Source organism: Notothenia coriiceps, unplaced genomic scaffold, assembly GCF_000735185.1.
Source record: "Notothenia coriiceps isolate Sejong01 unplaced genomic scaffold, NC01 NC01_scaffold00009648, whole genome shotgun sequence".
NCBI classification, from domain to species: domain Eukaryota; kingdom Metazoa; phylum Chordata; class Actinopteri; order Perciformes; family Nototheniidae; genus Notothenia; species Notothenia coriiceps.
In genome coordinates, this window is record NW_011342349.1 from 344,782 (window position 1) to 367,206 (window position 22,425).

The following is a 22,425-nucleotide window of genomic DNA, read 5'->3' on the forward strand; positions in this document are numbered from 1 at the left end:
CCCCTCCTGGCCTGCAGGAAAGGCAGAGCAGGCAATGTGAGATACTGCTACATTCATTGTAACCAAACAAGGTAAATAACCTCAGGAGAACGCTGCCTGCTGTAGTGCTGCAGATAGTTTACTTTAAGATCCCTGGCATGATATAAGCAGCTGTATATCTCAATATGGCTTTGATGGTCAAATGCTCGAGTTTGTAAACTAGCCTGTGCTCGTTACGGTGTCTGGAGAAGCCATGTTTGGGAAAGGTTGCGCTGTGTTTTAGAGCCAGTAGTATCTGTATTATGATTTGCTTTATATTTTATTTCCGATGACGCTTTGGGTGAAGCTGTGGTGCAGAAAATCCCATTTAACTTTATAACAAATTAAAGTAAATACATTTATTTTCTCAGTTAGAGCTTTATTAGACTACAGTGTTTTGTGGAATTATGCATAAAAAAATTGGGCTGGTAGCAAAACAATGGACTGCCGTGGACGGGTGCCGCAGCAACACGTAAATATTTGAGCCACCAAAAATAAATTCCAATCTTAAACAATTATTATCAGTTTAAGTGTGTTTAGGAACATTTTTCATATTCCACAATTGTACCCAGCCATTGGACAGCCCATTCAGATGGAGACAAAGAGACACAGATGCTGCCGGTTTACCGTTTCCTTGATGTTTGCTTGTGTTATTATTTGACTTTGGTGATTCAAAACTTGCCCTTTAAACGCAACAAGCAACAACACAAACAAAAAATACAGTCATAGGTGTGGAAGACCAGGAAAACTCTGTGTTCTGTGATGTACAATTACTGTTTTTATCAATGAAGCCTAGTGCTTTGAGAATATACCATAATGGCTTCAGTTCCCTCTATGGCTGCCTCTTGTCAAGGTAAAGCTGTGAAACTATACTAAATATATCGTGCACTTGAACAACAGATATTGGTTTTTCAGGAACACCTTTTTGAAGGTGCCTTAAATACGTTGTATAATAAATAAAGATGTTCTTTTTCATAAAGCCCTCTCCACCCTTATCCAAAGGAGTTGTAAACTAATAGCTGTTGTGTCTCTCCTCGACATAAATGATTAACTTCTTAGAACATCCCCCCTCGTTTTTTTCCCTTTTCTGTATTTTCTTCAGTTTCCCCTTGTGTCTGATGTGTAAACTTGCCCAACAGCGTTTCCTCAGTGCTCGCTGCCTCGCATTATGTAAAAATTAAACGCTTGGCTTCAGTTCCTTAAAGTGGACCTATCATGCTATATTTGAAATATATATTGTAGGGCCATACCTATATAAAACATGTCTGTGAAGTTTTTTTTTCAAAATACCAAACAGATCATGCATTTTAGCCATGCCTCATTTCGCTCTATTTGCTCTATTCCAGCCCTGTCTTCACAAGGGCTGATTCTGTGGCAAATGAGCTGCAGCTGACCACGCCCCCCTGCAAAGGAGGGGGGCGAGGCTTACCATGCCGTTACCATGCTGTTACCATGCTGTTACCATGCCACGCAACCTCTCATTCCCCTGATAGGTGGAGAGTTGCCCATATAGGCGGAGCACCCCGTTTCTGACGTCAGAACAATCTCAAATCTGTATCAGTCTGTATCAGATCCGTTGCAGCCCCGTTTTTAGAGATTTGGGTATGGAGGAAAAGAGAGAGGGTTGTGTTTTCTGACACACCGGGGACACATATTCATGTATAAAAGACGTACAAAAGTGCATTTTGCATGATAGGTCCCCTTTAACGTAGCTTACCTAACAGTAGCTATTTTGTCCGTTCCTTCGGTGCTGTGCTTTAAATGCTGTGTCTCTGGTGTGTTTCTTAGGAAACAGGAGAGTGGCGACGGCATGAGGACGTTGGAGCTGCCCTACGTGGGAGAGGACGAGGCTCTCTCCTGATACAGAGGCTTCCTCACGCACCGTGTTATCTTCCTGCCTGCAAACACACCCCTTTACTCACAGTTTTATACTGGCAGCTCACACTTGTGTACATTTCCTGAAAGATGGACGTACGGCGGGCGCAGAAAAAAAAAGAAGTTAAGGATCTATGAACAATTTTAAAGATTTCCTCTCCTCTTAAAAAGGCTCAGTTTGCAGGTTGTGGGTTGGATTGTTCCATGAGAGCATCCTCTTCATCGTTTATTGCCTGACCCACTCTGCCCCTCTTCATCCCTCATGCGTATATAGTCCCAGCATGCTTTGTCTCAGGCTTCAACTGTACAGAGTTTTTCCTTGTAGTCTAGCCACTTGTGTTCTCCTTGTCTTTACTCGACAATTCTTTCAGGTATACAGGGCACGGGAACAGGCGATGGTGATGGGTGTTATGAGGAAGGATGGTTGTCTTCATCATCACCTCGACTTCCTCTGTAGGAGAGCAGGTTTTCTTGACGATGATTGTCTGGTTCTCTCTGCTTCAGAGGAGCAGGGCCCAGTTTTGTAACATATTTAAAAGTGAAGAATCTATACAGTTTTCCCAAAAAGAAAAAAAGGGGAGTGAAAAAATGTTTACTTCATTGAATGCATGTGTTTACGTTCCCAATGCAAACACCCTATAAGCTATGTATGATACATTTGCACGCTCATACTTGTTTGACGCAATTTTCACCGTCTCTTTATGAATTTACTACAATCAATAGAAAGCTTTAAAATAGTTGATATATAGTGTTTTGTGAGCCATCACATTCATCATACTGCTTATGAGATAGCATAGAAGATAATTAGATCATTTCTTTTGCAAAGCAAGTTCTTTTAGTAAAGCTTTTGATATGATTTTAGGTGTTTGCTGTATATTTTTTAAAGTGATAGAGTTACAACAAATTGAGTAAGGATGGTACTGATTTACCAAATGCACATGAGGAAAAAAACGAATGTGTTGGTAGAAACAATCTGTCTGCAATGGTTCAAATGTGTTTGTTTTTTACTTTTCCAGTTATATGGTTGTGTGTTGTGATGCTGAGTTTCAACTGTGTCATGTATTTGTTCCACTTCCTAAGGTGGATGTTTTCTAATGTAGTTAAAAAAGAAAATCATAACTATTGAACCTCAAGTTGAAATTGTGAATTACTGGTGTTTTTTTCCAAACTGCACATTTTCAGGACACCAAAAAACGTCAAATTATGTCTACCTTTGTAAAGTAGAGTACAGTAAAGAAAAACGAACCTTTAAACTACTTTTGTTCTTAGAGCTGGCCACTAATGTACTTCTTGAGTAGGAGGCATAGTGCAGCTGCAGGCTCTTTGTACAAATCTATGCATGATGTAGAAAAAAAACAGTCATCTTTAATCAAGGCCGCCCTGCAAATATTTCAAATGAATTGTAAATTACTTTTGAATTGATGTTTTACTTTTAGAAGATCCCAAAGCAGTAAAAACATTTTTTCACCTTTTCTTCCCCCTTTGTTTTCTAAAATACATTAGTGTAAATGTAGATAAAGCATCTCCAACATAGAATATTGATACAATATTAAATATAACATGTAATGCTTCCACATTTCAATTATTCAGCACTCTTGTGTTGAATGTATGAGAAAGGGACTGTGATTATTTGTACTCACTACTTGCATGTCACTCTCGACTGTCAGTTTTCTAAGACTAGCACTATGCATACGATGTGGCTGGATGTGACTGATTCTAATTGGTTTTGTTTACCCATGTATTTCCAAAATGATGCAATTAGGTTGTGCTCCTTACAGTAAAGTGCTCCAAATCCATTTTCTCTGTACTTAATGATAACTTAACTTAATGATATTGCTCAATAATGATAGCCAATTATGTTTCGATGCCCTTTAGTAAGACAGGTAGCTGCAGGCATGCCTCAATTTGTGTTATACTTTAAAATGTCACCTCATTTAAACATTCACAGACATTTAACATTCTGAATGAGTTGCTTTTGTTGTACAAGATGAATTTAACTTCCCCTTTTGAAGTAGTTTTGCCCTTCATGAGCATCAAGAATAAACCGATGAACAGTTTGGGTCTGACTGGTGCAAGCCACAGAAAAGCTGTAAGATTAAACATTTTATATATAATATTTTAACTTGTTGTTGGTTTTAAATTCCCCTTTTTGTCAGAGGGCCAGGCTAAGTGATTTACCTTTATTAATCACATGGCTTTGCATTCTGTAGTGTACATTTATTTGAGCTTTGGGGGCGCTTCTCCCCTAAAATGCATGCCAACATACTGAACACATACCACTGTATTGTCATAGCATGAGAGGTCCTTGATAAAACATGAACGAGACCTTTAAACTAATTATTCTATACACACTGTATCTTGTTCATCTTTGAATAAAATATTATTGCCTTTCTGATGTTTTTGAGCTTTGTATCAACAGTTCCTGAAATACACCACTAGTGTGTGCTGTGTACCATAATATTTCACAGGCTGTAGGATACTCCTGAGAGCCTGAATATCACATTGTGCTCCTTCCCTGTATATTACAATAGAACACATGTGCCATAGTTTGCTTTAAATTTAATGCATTTTAACTTCTGCTGGATTCATACTGTACACATTAAATGGGCCATTTGTTGCATGACAGCTCGTTTATTTAAGGAGGAAACCTGCATTTAAATGTAAAAAAAAACAAAACTCAAGTACCCTGGGTTGCCACTAGATGCTGATGTTAAGCAAGTTTACTTAAAGAAAAAGTGTGACCATGTCATCTTGTGAATTTGTGGTTTGAAATATTCAAAGGCATTTTTACATTGAGAAAATACGGAAGAGGATTAGGGCCAGCCACATGAAAAATGTTTTGGAGGATAAAAATAATAATAATATAATTCTGACTTTTTTTTTTTCATGTGGCTGGCCCTAATCCTCTTCCGTAAGATTCAATATATAAATGTAACGATTTGTTGTCCTCCATAAAGTAAGAAACAAGAATATGTTAGAAAGAGTTGACAAATAGTGATTCATGTGCCACTAAAGAAACTAAATGATATCCAGGTGAGGCCTAAATCTCCTGTATAATGGATCATTTTTGGGCATTTTTAGTGATGATATTTTCATTAAAGATTGTATCCATGATGTTGATTTTATTTGTCCCTTGCTGCCTCTTTGCTGCCTGGTTTTCACACTGCACTTGTCAGTTTTTAGTGTGAAAAAGTGTTGACGTGCAAGAATATGACCTTCACACTCAGGGCTTTTTACACATCTTGGGACTCAGAGTGTGACACTGACCTCTTGTGCTAATTTCATTGTACTGTTGTTGTTTAACTTTATTTGAAAGACGCAAATGATTGATAACTCTTAACTTCTCAATTATTTTTACTTTATGAGTAAAGAAAAATAAATGTAGAAAGTAAATTATAGTTTCACGCTAAGGTGAATATGAATATATAAGGTTGATATAACTGAAATGCACCAAAAATTAAATGTACTAATCAGATACAGGACAAATGGACTTATGTGCATAGCATAATCGTTTTTTTTAATCAGACTCAAATCCAATTAGGGACTGCTGTCTGATACAGTGGGTTATAAATCTCATGAGTGTGAAGAACTGTGCAAAACAGAGTGAGCATCAATAACATACAGCCATAAACATCAGAACATCAGCATAAAAGGAATCCAAAGGCCAGGTGTGAAATTGGTCAAGTCTCTTGGGCATTATAAACGAAGCTCACTGTACCAAACAGCATAATGTTGGTCGTATAAGATGCAGTGTAAATGCATCTTTGGGTCCTGGACTGTGCTGTTATGCCCCCCCCCCCCAACTGGGGTTCATAAAGCAGCTTATATCTCCACATCAGCACTAAGAAGTGCTGAGTGTGACAGAATCTGATCCTTCACTCCTCATGCCCACTTAATTGTTTACCTGCTGCAGGCCAAAGAGGTAGGAAAGGAACAAAATGCAGTAAAACAGTAAAATAAAATACTTGCTCAGCGTTTTGTAAAAATGCACGCTTTCTTAAAGACCTAATTCTGCAGGTAAGTTTAGTTTAGTGGTACACTCCGCCTCCCACCTTTACCGTTCTTCAGTGCACTGCCTTTACAATTAAAATAGACTGCAATCTTCTAAAATGAAAGATCACAACATCAGAAGTTTAACATTTTACAACTGTGGAAAAAATAAAAAATAAACTTTCAATTAGTAGCAGAGAGAAACTGAATTCACTTACTGCTATTGCTGCATTTTTTAGTTATTCTACAACAAGCCTTTAAAGATAGAAAGGACTCAATTGAGACTCTTGACATTCCTCATTTAATTAAAGATTTTTCAAGTGTGGATGTAGCTGCTGAGTAGAAATGAACAATATTGAGCCTGATCTCAGTCAGACTTTGTTCACTTCACAATAATAAAGTATGAATGTTAATTTAGTATTTCTATAGGAAAAATACATAGGCTACTCACTTAACATATTATTATCAGATGGTTTATTCTTTTGCCTGTTTGCCTTTTTTGAGCTGTATTTGAATTGCCTATAGTCTAATCCTCTGACTGGAACACTGGATGTGATGTGGTACCTGCAGCATGAGTGAAAAAGCTCAAGTGCTGAACTTGTGTACAGCTTTGCAAATGTCAAATCAACCTTGTTTGAATTCAGATCGTGTGGAGTTTTCTACATGGAATAGAAGGCTGTAGTTGACTGTGATCGTTGCCTTTGGCATTATGCAAGATTAATACAATATCAAGAAGATATTACTTTAATGAAGCCTGCAGGCTATTTCACACAGACAATTATCCTGAGGAGCAGTGGTGAAATAAATAAGTAAATTACTCAGTGTATTTCACTTTTTGGCTAGGTTTGTGAGAAAATACTGTAGACTACCTCTTACTTTGCATGTTTAGAATAATTAAACAGAACATAATCAACATATAAAATATCAAGTAATACAAGATTAAGATAAACTATTATACTACTATATTTTGATGACCTAACCTACTTTGTCTTGCATTCAAAAATGAATTCGTGCTTGTGACAGAGTATACAAGGTGGAGTTGCTATTTCATAGATTTGTCAAGCGGCTGTAGCCTACTACACGATATCAAACGCACCCTTCGTAATGAGGCGGGGTATTTAAACCTCCGCGTGTCAGCTGTTGCTGTAACCAAGCCTGCTCTCCGTTAGCTAACATGACGCTGCTGGAAACATGCTAAACAAAGACTGTAAACAGTAGTTCGCTGCGTTAAAGGTTAGCCTAAAACAACTGCACTGTGTTACTACTGGAAGCCTTTATGGAAAAAACATGCATGTTCGCTGTCACGCGTGTTCACCAGTCCTGTTGTGAAGCCAACCTGCCAGAAAACTAACCGGTTAGGTTAGCAGCAACCACAACTAACTTCACAGAGGTAAATACTGCTTTTACTAACACCTGATATTATGTCTTCTCTCTATTCTTTTGTTGTTTGTGTGTTTTATGCTCTTTTCATCTATCCCTAAGATTGGCTCCTGCATTTTTATATGTTACACATAATAGGCTACATATCTTGGAGTGGCTGAGCTCAGTTATTTTATAGTGGTTGTTTGGCCTATGATGCTCTCATGCTGCTGATTTACATTTTAAAGAAGAAGTGTCATTATTGTTTAAGTGTTGTTCAGCTGAACTGGTTTCATGGCAACCATGGTTGTTTCCTTTGATTTCCAAGGATCAAGTACTCCTACACAGGCTCTGATGGGAAACTCAACAATGGCCATTCTTGGCAATCAGAGGCATTCAGCTGAGCATCAGAGAAATACTTCATAATGCCATTTAGAATACCTTAATAGCTGATCTCCTGGTTTGTCTTTATTGTATACTGATAGTCACCTGTTGCTAAGCACACTACAAATCATTTCCTATAAGTAGAGATGGCCTCCTTGTAATTTCAATATTTTTAAATTCCTAATTATCTGTTTCTTAGCTCGCTGCTGCATATGAAATATATTCAGCTGTGTAAAGACCAGGTTGTATGCATTTATGCAGTATATAACAGTCAGTCAACATCAGTGGCTCCCATTTCTCATACAGTAGACTGAGTAGAGTCTATAAACTGCTGTCGGATTATCTGCTGGTTTTGCAAGGAAGTTTATTATTGTAGCTCTCTTCTGTGCTGAGCGTGGTTTATTGTCACAGTGACTGGGTCACAGCCAAGAAGGAACATATCATCTGTGTTATGTGACTACTCCGTTCCTCGAAATGTTAACTTTTCCTCTTTTTTATTTGTCCATAACCCTCACTAGGAATCCTGATTGTCCAAGGGGCTGTATTGGTTTTTAAGTGGAATAAGAAGGAGGATAAGAAGCAGGGAACTTGAATGCCCTTTTGAATAAGAATTCAATTTATTTTTGTATTAGATTGCTTACATTGATTGAGACAACAGTATGATGACTTACCTTTTTATGTTATTTTCTTAGTGTGTTGTCTTTGACTCAAATATACTGTAGGGCCAGTATAGGTAAAGAAAACTCAATTGAGAAGCCAGCGGTGAAGGGTTAATATTTGAGGAGAAAACCAGAGATTAAAGTTGTAAATGAACGCTAACAAAAAAAGACATTCTATCTGATTAATGAAGTAAATGTATGCAACATAACTTATCCTACCATAAAACACAGGTATAAAACACAAGTCCTAGTATGTACCACATTCATCAACGTTAAACCAGGCTTGGCCTTTTCATGCACTCCGCAGTTTGTAGCCTCCGGGGGTTCAATGCTTTTTGACCTTGAAGGACTCAGGAGAACAGTTTAAGATAACACCTGCTTTAAGTTGAATACTTAGTGGGATGCTTGCTTCAATGATGTTTGCGTTAACATAATGTTTTACTTTCTTTACACACACACATATTCATTATCAATCATCAGTTTTTTCTCTGTCTTGTTTGTTTCTGCCCCCTCCAAGAAACAGGTGAAAGGGAAATGTGTAAACCATTGTTGGCGCATGGTGGTCTTTAAAATCAGGAGTTTCGGGGGACTGTGCTGAAAGAATTGCACTTGAATATTAACAAACTGTCTGTGATGTTTGCATATCAAACTTACATTCTACTTCAAGTGGAGAAAGGAAAGAGAGATGGAGGTGGAAAAGCTAAGCAGAGTGTGTGAAAGGCAAGTGCACGGAGATTAGGGATTGAGGGGTTTCTGGGACGGGGAGATAAGGTACTGCAGAAGTACTTCCTCTGGATCAAGACTGCCTTATCTGCAATTCTACATGCTAATGCTGCTAAGACAAAAATAATGAGAAATGTGTGTTTTTGTTGACATCTCTTTCTGTTTCCTTGCTATTCTAACTCATTTCTGGCACTGGGGCTGAACTGAGTTTTACTCTAGAAAGAACTCTATGACATGTTTCCCTTCTGGTGATTAAACATATGCCTCTTCTATCTACCTTTCATCGATTCTGCTACCGCTTTGCACGAGTCAGGAAGAAGCCACTTGGTAGATGTTGGACTGGGAATACGGTTGAAGTTGCTCACTTGGCTTTTCCTTTGATCAATAGGCATTGGCCACTTACTTATCTATCTATTACATGAAATGAACCATATTCACACTTCTTTTTTAATTGGACCGTAGCAGTTGCAGCAGTTAGCAGTTTAGTGTAAGATGTTTTCCAATTAAAATTAGATATGTATTGCAGAACAATGGAAAAAGGCCTGTTTGTTGTCAGTAGTGAGGTTTTATCAGGTTTTCCCAGCCAAAATGATTCCACATCTTTGTTTGAAATGGGGAAAGGCCAGAACCTCGTTCATTTACAAAGAGTACTAATGATGGTGGAGATTGAAAAAGTCTTGAAATACGATTTTTTTCTCAGATTTCCCCACCATGTGAAATGGAATAAAAAGGCAAATAATACAACGCAGACTGAGAAGGACAATTGGACACGTTTGCATCTTTAATTAGATTTCCGGTGAAATGTTGTGGGATTTTTTGCTGAAGAAGAAAATATCAAAGCTCTCTCAAACTCCTGAGTCAGAGTGCTCTTCACATCACGGTCAGTTCAGCCCAAGAAATATAACAGAAAAGGTATTACCATTAATATCTTTATAGACAGTTTCTATGGCATGAGAAAGACATTTTCTGACTTGACTGAATCCATATAATCGCTGCTGGATTTTGAATTGAAAGTATACCATGGAGTTATGTTGAGAAAACCGAAAACCGTTCAGCAGCAGGCTTAATGCTTCTGCTGGAATGAACACGGCTCAATGAAATATGACATGTGTTTGGCCTTTCAATCTAGAGTGAAAACATGTTCTGCGTGACTCAGGCTGAGAGAGCAATTGTCTGTGCCAGACAAACTGTAGGCTAGCACTGCAATGTCAGAGAGAGGGCACACACAAATAAAAGCAGAGTTTTGTTAGAAGAGAGCACTCCAAATATGAACAAATCCACACAAATAAGGACAAATGGAAATGTGTTTGCCATACACAGATCAAGAGTATCTGGGTTTGTGAGTTTGTTTGTATATTTATGTGTGTTATGAAGGGCTTGGGTCAATCTATTAAATAACAAAAATATTATTCCTCATGCACTCTGTAAACGTTCTGCACGCCAATGAATTATGCAGAGACTCAATGACTGGTTTAAAATCCTACTTAGCAAGGGTTGCTCTGCAGCGAGGTTTTCACTGACATTCAGAGGCCGATGTCATTACAGGACTCCGCTGTGATTGGCTGAGCAGTGAGCCGTTGCGTGACTTAGCAATGTCTCCTTGGAACGCTGCCACATTTGGTAAAGTTATGGCCGAAATGCAGCAGCATGTCGTTAGAAACAGAAAAAAAAACTGGGATTGCAGAACTCCATAAGTAGAAAAGCTCAATGGACTTTTAAGCAGATCTGCCTTCATAAGGGCCTTCACAGAAACATGTCAACCTGAGAAATCAAATAAACTGAGTGTTGAGATTTTCTGTGCTTTTAGAGTGTCACTGTCCCCGTTTCAATGGTGAAGCACATGTACAGTATCTTGGCTTTGCTAAAGATAGTTTGACCTCGTGATTTAGTACTGCTTAACTATATACTATAGAGACTATGAGATACTTTATATCCCTTCTATAAGTCAAGCCCCAAGTCCTTTGTAACTTGCCATTAAACAAACTTGATAGTAGGCCTGGTAATTGTCATAAGCTGAAACTGAGATACATTTGATGACATCAACAGGGTTATTTTGGCCTGAGTCCCCCACAGACAAGCATACAGATAATGTGTTCACAGACTGAGTTCTTCACGATGGGTAAACTGTCTTTTTATTGGTACAATCTGTGGACCCCTTTCACATATCCCGATGTATTGATTTCTTAAATGTCTTTTTGTCCCAGCCCCAGTGTTTCTGTTTGTGTGTGTATAAGCAATGTTTTCAGATTTCGACTTAGTGGCTGCTCTCCACATTTCGCCATCTTTCACGTGAGACCGCTCTGTTCACTCAGGTGGTGTGCTGTCACACACACACACACACACACACACACACACACACACACACACACACACACACACACACACACACACACACACACACACACACACACTCTGTGCATATTCCTGGCCTTTTTACCAGCCGACACCTGGCAGGGGCGGCAGGGGGCTGTTAACAGCTTAAACCCCTGGCAGATCAGTTTAATTCAGAGAACTCCGGTCCTCAGACTGGATCTCAGCCCAGTGATATACGAGGTGGCGGAGACTCGTTTGCCTGCCATTAAGATATGCCAAGAGTGTTTGCAGATAGTGAGAGCAGCTGGCTCGGCTGACAGGGGCCGACTAAGTGGCTCGGACCTTCTGCAGAAGAGTAGCAGGGATCAATAGGGCGACTCCTCCACTGCAGTGGCAGGAGCTCTTGGATGGCTGTTACATCCCTCTTGACATCATGAACCATGCTAGACTGTATTTGCGTATGTGTGTGACAGGAAGAGAGAGAAATGGCAAGTGAAGGTGATGAACATTTTTGCTTTAACAGAGGAGCAGAAAGAGAAATACACACAACATCTTCATGTTTTTTTTACATGGAAAATACTCCCAACCACACTCTCACAAAATCAGCACTTTTTTTTCTACTTTTTTTTTTTTTTAACCAAAACATGAAGCTCAATTCCTCAAACTGAAGATACATTTCCAGAGAGGTAATACATTCATTCCAAGCAATGGTGATGACGATTACAATATCTTGATAGAATGGACCAACAGATGAAGTACTTCATGGCTAAAACCTGAGTTATTCCAAAGTATTTCCATATGAAACTGCACAACAATGCACATCAAAAATAAATGATGCATCATTATTCTCATATAGAGTATTATTTGCATGACTAAAGCTATGCTAATATATTCATGTGGTATATACACACATCGACACATGGATTATTTATGTATATGTATGTCTCGGGGTCTGAGAGGTCCAGTCTAATCACAGAACCACATTATGGCAGAATGAGATTTTGCTGGAGCCCATAAGCCTCAGAAAATGTCTTTTTGCGATAGAGTGGTGACTAAAATGAGCTTTTTTTACTAAGACTTGGACAGCCCAGTTTTCTCTGATCTTTCCTCATTTTTTTTCTTTTGTGTATTTTTTCGGCCCTTTTTGTTAGTCTTTGATCCTTACTCTGAAAATGAGGAGGAGCTGAGGCACAGCATAATTGATTTTGTCTTCAGCCTCCTCAATCCTGCCTGCCTTCACATCCTCCTCTTCTCCCAGTCCTCTCCAGGATGAAAGCAGGTATGAGTGTTTAAATGTGTCGGGTCGAGCGCTATAGTTGAGCAAATGTTCAGTCATTGGATCGCTTTTGGACGGGTTCCTGGGGGGCTCCGCTGCGCCCATTATCCAGGTTTCTTCGTCACAAAAATTCCTCATAGTCCAAGAGTTTGGAGTGCTGGCGGGTCTTCCAGAGCCGGTAGAGGCGGAAGTCGAAGTACAGCTCAATCAGCTCTTTGCCTTGATTGGTAAACGAGACAGGAACATAATTATTCAACCATTAAGAGAGCAGAATATCACTTTTTTGTTTTACCATTTTCCATATAATTTCACTAAGACCTCAAAGTCCTTGTCATGGATTTTCTTGGTCAACCTATTTTAAAATTAGTTGTGTTTTCTAATCCTGATAAGTTGGTTATTTTATAATGGTTTGGGTTCAAAGTTTGCACTGAAAACCCATGAGAGAAAGGATCATTTGCATTCATGTAAATTGTTGTTGCTGAATCCAAATACTCCAATCGTTTTTTACAAGACCAAGAGTATTTTTAAATTGATATCTCGCATATTTCTTTACTTTATCTCAACAACATTTGAATTATGACTAGTATTAAAATAGTCCTATCATGTCTTGAAATGATTTTGTCCTGCACACAAAATGGTGTCCCACAGATCTTGCTAAATGTAGCTTTAGAATGGAAAAAACAACAACCATGATATTTTGACTATACTGTTAGGAGGATCATTTATTATTTTATCATATTTGTCTCTAACCTTAAGACATTGGGATAGTATTCATTGCAGATGGGTTACAACATTTAAGATGTTAATTAATTACTACGTTTCTGAAAATATCCTATAGGATTATGAAAGGTCAAAAAATCCATGACATAAACTTGGATGTCCGGAACTGACCCTTTCCCTAATCTAAACTAAGATCAGTGCGTGCCTAACTAACTATAACCATACAAACATGTATCATGCTTCAGTTGCTATGGACAGCTAGCCTTTGCAAATACATACAATATCAACACTTTGCAACTGTCCAGATATATTAAAGAGCATTTCTTAACATTGATAAGAAACAAAACTCTGGTGGCAATAAGGTTGGTGGTCGTCGTTGTGAATAACTGAGTTTGAAGTCTATGACTTGGATCTTTTGCATTTTCAAACGTCTTATCAAAGCATGTTCATGTTTTTGAAAAATGGAGAAGCTGTTTGAGTAAATTCCTCCTCTACATGTTAATGATAGACAGCAATTTGTCTTTCATACACGCATCATGTGTGTATTCGTTTGAGAAATCACAATGCACGTGCGGGTCGGTTTGATGTGTGTGTCGGGGTGTTTTGTTCATACCCACCCTGAGCAGACAGCTCCAGCGGCGACCCGAACTCGACAGAATAAGGCCTCATCAGATTCTTCAGTTTCTGAAACAGCTGTTGGGACGAGATAAGGAAGCAAACAGCAATTAATCCCACTGGGAAGCCTGCATCTTCATACACAACACACACTCAGACACAAACATAACAACACACTCAAGAACGGCTATGAATCCTGCTCATTACCGCCAAAGAGACGTGCACATTCTCGAGCAGGTAACAAGGAGGTATCAACTGCAAAAGCATAACCGCTGTGCAGAATTCTGATTCTGCTTTTCCGTGAAACAGCAGAGCTTCTAAAAGGTTACAGAAGCACCTCATTATCCTATTCATGTTTAGGAAGAAATTAAACGAAAATATTCAAATCAAAGCTTGAACTTATCTGTAAATTAGAGGGATTTGCTGGCTGATAAGTGTTTTTTCCTATACCACAATATTAAATGCAGCATTTAAAAAATGAATGGAGGACACTGACTGCTTCCTGCTATTCAGATGTGAGAATTTGTAGATTTTTCTCAGTGTAGATGAAATATTCTGGAACTGTTGGAACAAGCATATAAAGACTTTGATGGCAATATAATATGTTTTCCTTATTCAGTCAAATAAATCAATTGCAGCCCTAATTACATAATGACAGTTTGATTGGAGCATTACAGTGATTTGGGGTTTCTCAGTAATCTATTCTGCAGTTTCTCACAGACACGTGCACATTAAAAATTGAAGCTGACTGATTTCTTGCTCCAATTTGTTCAAGTTGAATACCCCTCTGTCAAAGAGATCAAAGGGCCACATGCGCTTTTCTTCTTCACTTTGTGATGTCAGAATGGAGGTGGCGATGAAAAGAGCAGCTTTCATTCCTCCGTGTTTGCAGTCCTTTGAAAAAGTTAAAAGAAGATGGCTTCATGCCAGATGTGGCGGAGAGAATGTTTGGGGAGACGCAGGCGGTGTGCCGAGTCTAGTGCAGAGAGCTGGAGACAAAAAACAAATATCCCATGCACTTCGAGGGGGGGGGGACGCCGCTTGACGCTGCAGTGCATTGCCGTGACCATTGGAGACTTGGCGATAGAGTGAGGATTACTTCCTGCATGGAGTGTAATGCGCTGGAAATGATATATTGTGAATACCCATTTGATAGATAGATATTTCTTACATTTGTTGCTGTTTTTTAGTGTTATGTTTGCTTTTCATGCAAGAAATGTTGTTGTGCTTGGACCCTATTAATGTTGGGTTGTTTCCTTTCTGTCCTCTGAGGCTATTGTTGCCAAGACTGAGGCAGAATTTGTGCTGACGAAACAACATGCTTAAACAACTCTGAATGAGAAAAGTAGGTCAGACTGCCTGGCTGACCTGGTCCCCTGCTGCTCTGCTGCTCCAGCCTATATGTTTTCATCCTCAATGCTGTGTCTCAAAACTGACAAACCCTAAGTGCTGTGGTGTTAGAAACTGAAAAGCAGCCTGCTCCACATTTCACAGAGTTATAACTGTGGTTTTCTTTTTTACTACAGAGCAGAAGCATTTCACCCCTCCCCTAATATCAGCAAATTGGAGCTCCTTTGAATGTTCAGAACTGTGGCAAATGTTCATTTCTTAGATTAAATGACATTCATATCAATGAAAGAACCCCAGAACAAGACAATATTATATTGGAGATGATTATTATTACAAAATCAGCTCTTGCTGTAATGAACAGGCTAGACCCATTTGGTATTTGCTGAGTCATTTGTATTAATCATGAATAAACTAATATGTTTTCAAACAGGGAGGGGGTAGTTTAATTTACTTCTCTATTAAAGTCAGCCCAGACTATTATGCCTTCATGTCTGTATTAACAGCATAAGCTTAAATACATATCAATTGTTATAGCCAATCAAGAAGCACAACTGCAGATACAGTGACATGCAGCATGTGAATACACAGCGAGTGAGTGTGTGTGAAATTGCAGTATGTTACTTTAGACCTCCTCTCAAGCAGCTTGAGCACATCATGTGTGTTTAAGACAACCTCTTAGTTATTATTTAAGTCATGTACAGCGACGTGGTGTTTGCAAGCCATTGGTTTATGCTGTCTGTAGTTCATCATTTGGCATTTGATCCTTCCTGTTTCAAAATGTATAAAACGGGGACCCAATCTGACTCCATTTATGCTTTGGCAGACAGAGAGGCTGGGAGTGATGTTCTCTGTTGATGATGGGCTTTTCTATGGCTGGTTATATAATTAAGAAAGTAAAGAAAATACTAAATGTTAGAGAAAAACGATATATGACTAAAAGATATTTGAGAAGTTTAAAGACTTTCTTGGAGTTTGAATGCTGTTTTAGCACATCAAATGAACTGTGTACTAAAGTGACCACACTTTTCCCCATATAGTGTATAATGGAGAACACGTTTAAAAACACTTGTTATAGGGTCTCTCGTAAAATCACTTTGTAATTGTATGAGTGTACTCTAGGGAGGTATAAACAAATACTCATTAACTGTAGTTTAGATGACATTTAGCCTCCAGCGTGAGAAAATATCACTTTGAGATCTTGGGACCAAGCTTTGAGTGAAATATGAATCCCACCAATATTGTTGTTGTTTGTCTGCAGGGGGGGAGATGTCACTCTGCACACTGTACTGCAGACTTCCAGTCTCTCCATCTACCCCAGAGAGACCCACTTTATATAACAAAGTATTTTGGCAGACATGACTGGAACAGACAGCTAGGTCAGACAAACCCCGCTGGCTATTTCGTTTCTCTGTGTGTCTGCCAGTTTGTTTGTCTGCTTTGATTTCGATTTTTTGGGTTGTGTCTTATTGTTTGTTCCTGTCAGGTAGAGAGAGGTGCATCATTACTCAGCCTGTGTGCTTCACCCAGTAACATCACACAGAGTGAGGTAATAGTCCCACATGTTGAGGAAGAAAGAGCTAGAAACGGAGGCAGCCGGGATGAACGTGTGGTGATTATCAGACTAACGCGACGCTATGAAAATAAATATGAAAGCACAGGGCAGCAAACAGAAAAACTAGCGGGGGAGAACAAAGCGAGGCACGAGCGAGCACAAGGAAGCGCTCACTCTAATGATAGGAGACAGGGAAGAAAACGTCTTTACACCTCGGGCAGCCTAATTTATTAAATCAGTTTGCGTGGCACATAAATCTGACGTTTTGAACACGTAAATCAACAGAGACCTTGTTATGAATGAATTGCCAGATCTACTCTACCTGGGCCACGGTGTGTACAGGAAGGAAGTAATGAATTGTTGGGAATCAGATTTCACCGCTGTTGAACATTGTCTGCCTGTATCCTCCAGAGAAACTGTGTTTACATTCTTTCATTCAATGTGGGATAAAGGTGTCTCACTAAATATGTGATTACTTTACAAAGTCATTTTGTTTACCACATTCCAGCAATGTGATAAAAGTGAAGACAATTGGTAGTGCAACTGGCTTGCTGCATGTGCATTACTGAGAAATAATTAAATGAGAAACCACAATGGCCTTCATTTAGCTTTCTTTGAACAAACACAAACAGCCTTAGCCGACCTTAGTACTTGCGGGCTTTATGTAATATCTACATAGACCTGCCATGTTGTTATAGTTTCGATGCGCTATGCATTAGCTTCAGAAGATAACTGCTATGCCACTTGCAAAGCTACTGCAACTTAAACACTGGAGCAAAACCAGTCCATAGCTGACATATGTGTTAATTTTTAAATGACATTAGTATCTTCTGTGAAATACTATTTGCTTGAGTGTAGCGATTTATCATAATTGTAAGATTACAGTGTTATTTGGACAAAATTAATGTCCATATAAATATAGCTTTTGGACTTTTTGTTTGTCAAAATCTGGTTGCCCTTTTCATAAATGTAATGACTCTTTTTATACTATTACTGACTTTTATATATATTCGTTTTAGGGAATTGATTTGACCACTAAAATTGTGAACTCAAAATGGTATTATGTCGACACCAAATGTCAACATCTTTTCTGTAAACTAAACGTCCTCTGGCCTGAGATGTAATTAGGGTAAAGTAGAGCTTCTGTGTTATAGGTTGTGAGAGTGTGTGTGATGGTGTGTCTTCTTGCGTCAGCGTCTGCTTACCTTCTCTCCATTGGGGTTGCCCAGGACGTAGCATCCCATTATGTGGATGAGGTTGGGTTCTGGATTGACTTTACTCATGAATCGACTAAGCCTCCTCCAGAATCTGAACAAAAACAAAGACTTCAGTTATCACTCTTACCAACAGTTCCCATGGAATTAAATGCGAAAAATGACCTTTAAAAAATGATTAGCTTGTGTCAAAGCACATCGTTGGTGATTAACCACTTGATTTTGCAAAGAACAGGAGGTTGTGTTTCATATCTCTAAACCATCAACTATTCAAAGATGCCCCCCCCCCAGGAGAGATGCTCTGAAAGATTCTCAATTGTTCATGAATGACAAACAATTGAAGGTTGAATCATCCCAGTGGAACGTCTTCGATTTAAGTCAAGTGGAAGAGCAGAAATATTATTTATATTCTGAAAATGGAGAAAAGAGCATTTACATAAGTAATTTGTATCAGGGTCTTCAATCATTTGAATGCCTACAATGAGAGACTTCTTTAGGAGTGAGACAAAATACATTTTTATATGATGGAGCCCTTTTTGGGATATTTGGTGGATTAGGACTCAATGAGAGGGCAGCTAAGGTATCTTAATGATAAATACCTCCCTACATGTTCTTACTCTGGCTTCTTGAGGTATGGGTCACTACTGCAGATAACTTGTTTTAATCTCTTATACTGTATGCATTCTCTCTCTCATGCCAACCACCTGCATGTCGTCTTCACCATATCTATAAACCACATTCTTGCCTTTTCTTTTGTCTGGCACCTCTACCTTCAGATCGCATACTTCTCCAGATATACCCAGCATCTCTCCTTTGCAAATGTCCAAACCATCTCAATCTGGCCTCTCACTTTGTCTCCAAACCGTCTAACCTGATCCGTCCCTCTAATATACTCGATCTTAATCCTGTCAGTCTGTCACAAGTTAGACACTTCTATTATTGTTTGTTTGGTGGCTCATCTAAACTCTCCTGTCATTTCAGATCCCGCCTTCCTCCAGGCCCTTGTAATCAGCTCACTTCCCTCACCTGGTCTCCCCAGCCCTTCCCCTCACCTGTTACTCATTCCCTCATCACTCCACAGTATTTATACCACCTCACTATCACTTGTCCTTTGCCAGATTGTCTTGTTGTTCCCGCCAAGATCTCCAGTGAGTTCTCTAGCCTAGATTTTTGTCCTGCCCGGTTTTTGATCCCTGCCTGCCTGTTTACGGATCTCGAGTTCCTGCCTGCTCCCTGTCTGGTTTTGGTTGCCTGTCTGACGGATTTCCTGGTTTTGACCCTGCCTGTCCCTGACCTGAATAAACTGAACATTGCTATACACTGGTTGTATCTGAGTCGTGCTATTGGGTTCTGATCTGTACCTGTACAATCTGGCCAACATCAACCCAGCCGACTCAGCGACAGAACCGCCGACGCAAGATATCATGCCATGAGCAGCAGCCGCCACGAGCAGCAGCTTACCTTCATGGCTGAAGCTATGCAGGAGATGGCTGCTCGTCACGAACGGACCTTTGTGAATCTCCGTGATCATCTTCAGAACCTTCCTGCTACGGTCCAAAGTCCGGAACTAACTCTAGCTTCCGCTGTTCGAATCCAGAATCCTCCGGCATCAGATGCACGCCTGCCTCCTCCGGAACGCTACTCTGGAGCCCCAGGTTCGTGCAGACCATTCCTGGTCCAATGTTCCCTCGCCTTCGAGCTTCAGCCTTCCGCCTTCCCAACAGAAAGATCCCGGGTGTCGTATATTGTCTCTCTTCTCACGGGCAAAGCTAAAGACTGGGGTACCGCCGAATGGGAGAGACAATCCTCTGCCTGCTCGTCTGTAAGCTTATTCTCCGATGAACTCCGTAACGTTTTTGATCACGCTACACCCGGAAGAGAGGTTCAGGGTATATGCAGGAATCCTGAAGTCAAATGTAATACCTTTTAAGACCTTTTTTAAGACCCTTTCCATACATTTTAAGACCTCATCGCAACTTTGAGTTCTAACCGGTTACATTGGCAACACACTTTACTATATTGATTGTAAGATAGCAAAACTAAAGAGAGTGCAGACAGACTACTGAAGCCTCCTTTCCACATGAACTTTAACCTCTCTGTGAAGGTCAGGTTTAATGCAGTATGAGGAGGCTTCAGTAGTCTGTCTGCACTCTCTTTAGTTTTGCTATCTTACANGTTATATGGACACAAAAACATATGGACCCTACTGTAGAATTAAAAAAAGGTTCATCATCTCCTTGGACCCAATCTATACATACCGTAATTAATCCTCTCTTAATAAGAGTGACAAGACTCCCCTCATACTGGGGTGAACTGTTGAACCCTACACACGGGTTTTAGAGATAGGCCCTGCCTTTTCGGGTTTGTATGGGTGCGGGAAAAAAATTTTCTGGGTGCGCGGAAAGTAGCCTTTCACGGATGAAGGCTATAATCGCCATAGAAGATTTGGCAACTCCATTATAAAAGACCCACCGAGTTTTAACAGTTCTTACCGTATAGATCCCCCCTCCCCCATAAGTGCTTCTTGTAGCGGTGAATAAATGGCGTATGTTTGATGGGTTCATGACCCGTTTAAACTCAATAGGAGAGTACCTTAATACCTACGTATGTACGATAGAATTGAAATGTCCAGAAGGAAATTATATTGGTACCTTAATATATTTGATTGACGAAAAAAAATAAGTATCGGGTGGTCAACGATTGTCGACCTCTCTCATGCTCTCCTTTTCTTGACAATAGGTCAGGTCAAATTGTCTCTATATAGAGTGACCCTCTGGTCGCTTTACCAATTCTGTTCGAAATTAAAAAAAATAATGGATGGAGAAGAAAAGACAACCCATACCGGTTCAATCATATACAACCAACTATGACTATTGGGTACGGTAGGCTATAAATTGTACAAAGAAAATAAAAGTCCCCTACACATTTGCGAGCGAACGAGGAAGACGATTTGGTTCCCCGCAGAACATCATTCACCAACCCCTGGAAGACTGCAGGTGCATTGGTGAGTCCAAAAGGCATGACTAAATACTCATAATGTCCACTAGGAGTGTTAAATCCCGTCTTCCACTCGTCCCCCTCCCTGATTCTCACCAAATGGTACGCGTTACGTAGATCCAGCTTGGTAAAAATAGTAGCGCCTTGTAACAGTTCAAATGCAGAGGAAACAAGTGGAAGGGGGTACCTGTTCTTGACAGTGATGTTATTGAGTCCTCTGTAGTCAATGCATGGGCGCAGAGTCTTATCCTTCTTACCCACAAAGAAAAAACCTGCAACAGCAGGAGATGATGAAGGCCGGATAAGCCCTGCATCCAAAGAGTCATTGATATACTTCTCCATTGACTTAGTTTCAGGAGCCGATAAAGAAAAAAGTCGACCTCTAGGAGGAGAAGTACCAGGTAACAGGTCAATAGGACAGTCACTAGCACGATGAGGCGGGAGTGAGGTGGCCCGAACCTTGTTAAAGGGCTCTTTAAGGTCCCAGTAATCCTTGGGAACACCGTAAATGTCTTGACACTCAGAGAGAATCGGCTGACTGGAATCAATTGAGGAACTAGATCTTAAGCAGACAGCATGACAATGAGCACTCCACTCTCTAATAGTCCCTGAAGCCCAATCTATATGAGGATTATGCCTCCTTAACCAAGGAAACCCCAAAATGACAGGCTGATGTGGTGCATGGATAAGGTGAAAAGAGAGTGTTTCGCTGTGATTGCCTGACATGCTCATTTGAACTGGAGTTGAACGGTGTGTCACTCTGCAGAGAAGACGACCATCTAGAGCTGTAGCATTGATGGGCTTCTCCAAAAATCTCCCGACCAAGTCCCATCTGAAAGGCCTTATGTCCAAAAGACTGGCATCAACACCAGAGTCAATAAGAACTGCCACATTGTGCATTTTCCCAGAGCAGCTCAGCTGAGCATGGATTAGGGGTCGAGAGGGCATTTCTAAATTCATAATTTGGCTCACAGCGCCCTCTGGATGACTGGTGAGCCCTGCCTTTTACAGGACAAGAGGAGGCAAAATGACCCTCCTGGCCGCAGTAAAGACAGCAGTTGTCCCGCAGTCGGCGCTGTCCTTCTGCCTTCGGAGAGCCGGGTCTGCCCCAGCTGCATTGGTTCAGAAGACTTAGAAAATCCTCCTCTCACCTGTTCAGTAGCATGCGCTGACGGGAGAGACGGAGCCTGAGGGGCGACGGAAAAAACCCTCTCTCTCCTCCGCTCCCGTAGACGGCAGTCAATGCGGATGGAGAGAGCCACCAGCTCATCTAAATCAGCAGGGAGGTCCCGAGCTGCCAGTTCGTCTTTAAGGCGATCCGACAGACCGTTGTAGAAGGCATCGAGAAGTGAAGAAGCATTCCAGTTACTCTCGGCGGCT

General features: G+C 40.1%; 2 protein-coding genes across 2 annotated transcripts in view; both read right to left on the reverse strand.

Moving 5' to 3' along the window:
- Positions 1 to 12,380: 12,380 nt before the first annotated feature.
- On the reverse strand, positions 12,381 to 18,137 carry LOC104945411 (NMDA receptor synaptonuclear signaling and neuronal migration factor-like). The gene is made up of 3 exons (XM_010771074.1): positions 18,040 to 18,137; positions 13,935 to 14,010; positions 12,381 to 12,816 (listed from the first exon to the last, which is right to left on the reverse strand). The coding sequence occupies exons 1-3, from the start codon at positions 18,115 to 18,117 to the stop codon at positions 12,719 to 12,721; spliced, it is 252 nt and encodes an 83-aa protein (XP_010769376.1). The 5' UTR covers positions 18,118 to 18,137; the 3' UTR covers positions 12,381 to 12,718.
- LOC104945422 (NMDA receptor synaptonuclear signaling and neuronal migration factor-like) overlaps positions 18,125 to 22,425 on the reverse strand; it is a gene marked incomplete at its 5' end in the record, with an annotated part of 24,700 nt that continues 20,399 nt past the window's right edge. Inside the window, 2 exons of the mRNA XM_010771084.1 lie at positions 18,125 to 18,142; positions 22,197 to 22,423. Coding sequence (XP_010769386.1) covers positions 18,125 to 18,142; positions 22,197 to 22,423 — 245 coding nt within the window. The remainder of the gene's footprint in view (positions 18,143 to 22,196; positions 22,424 to 22,425) is intronic.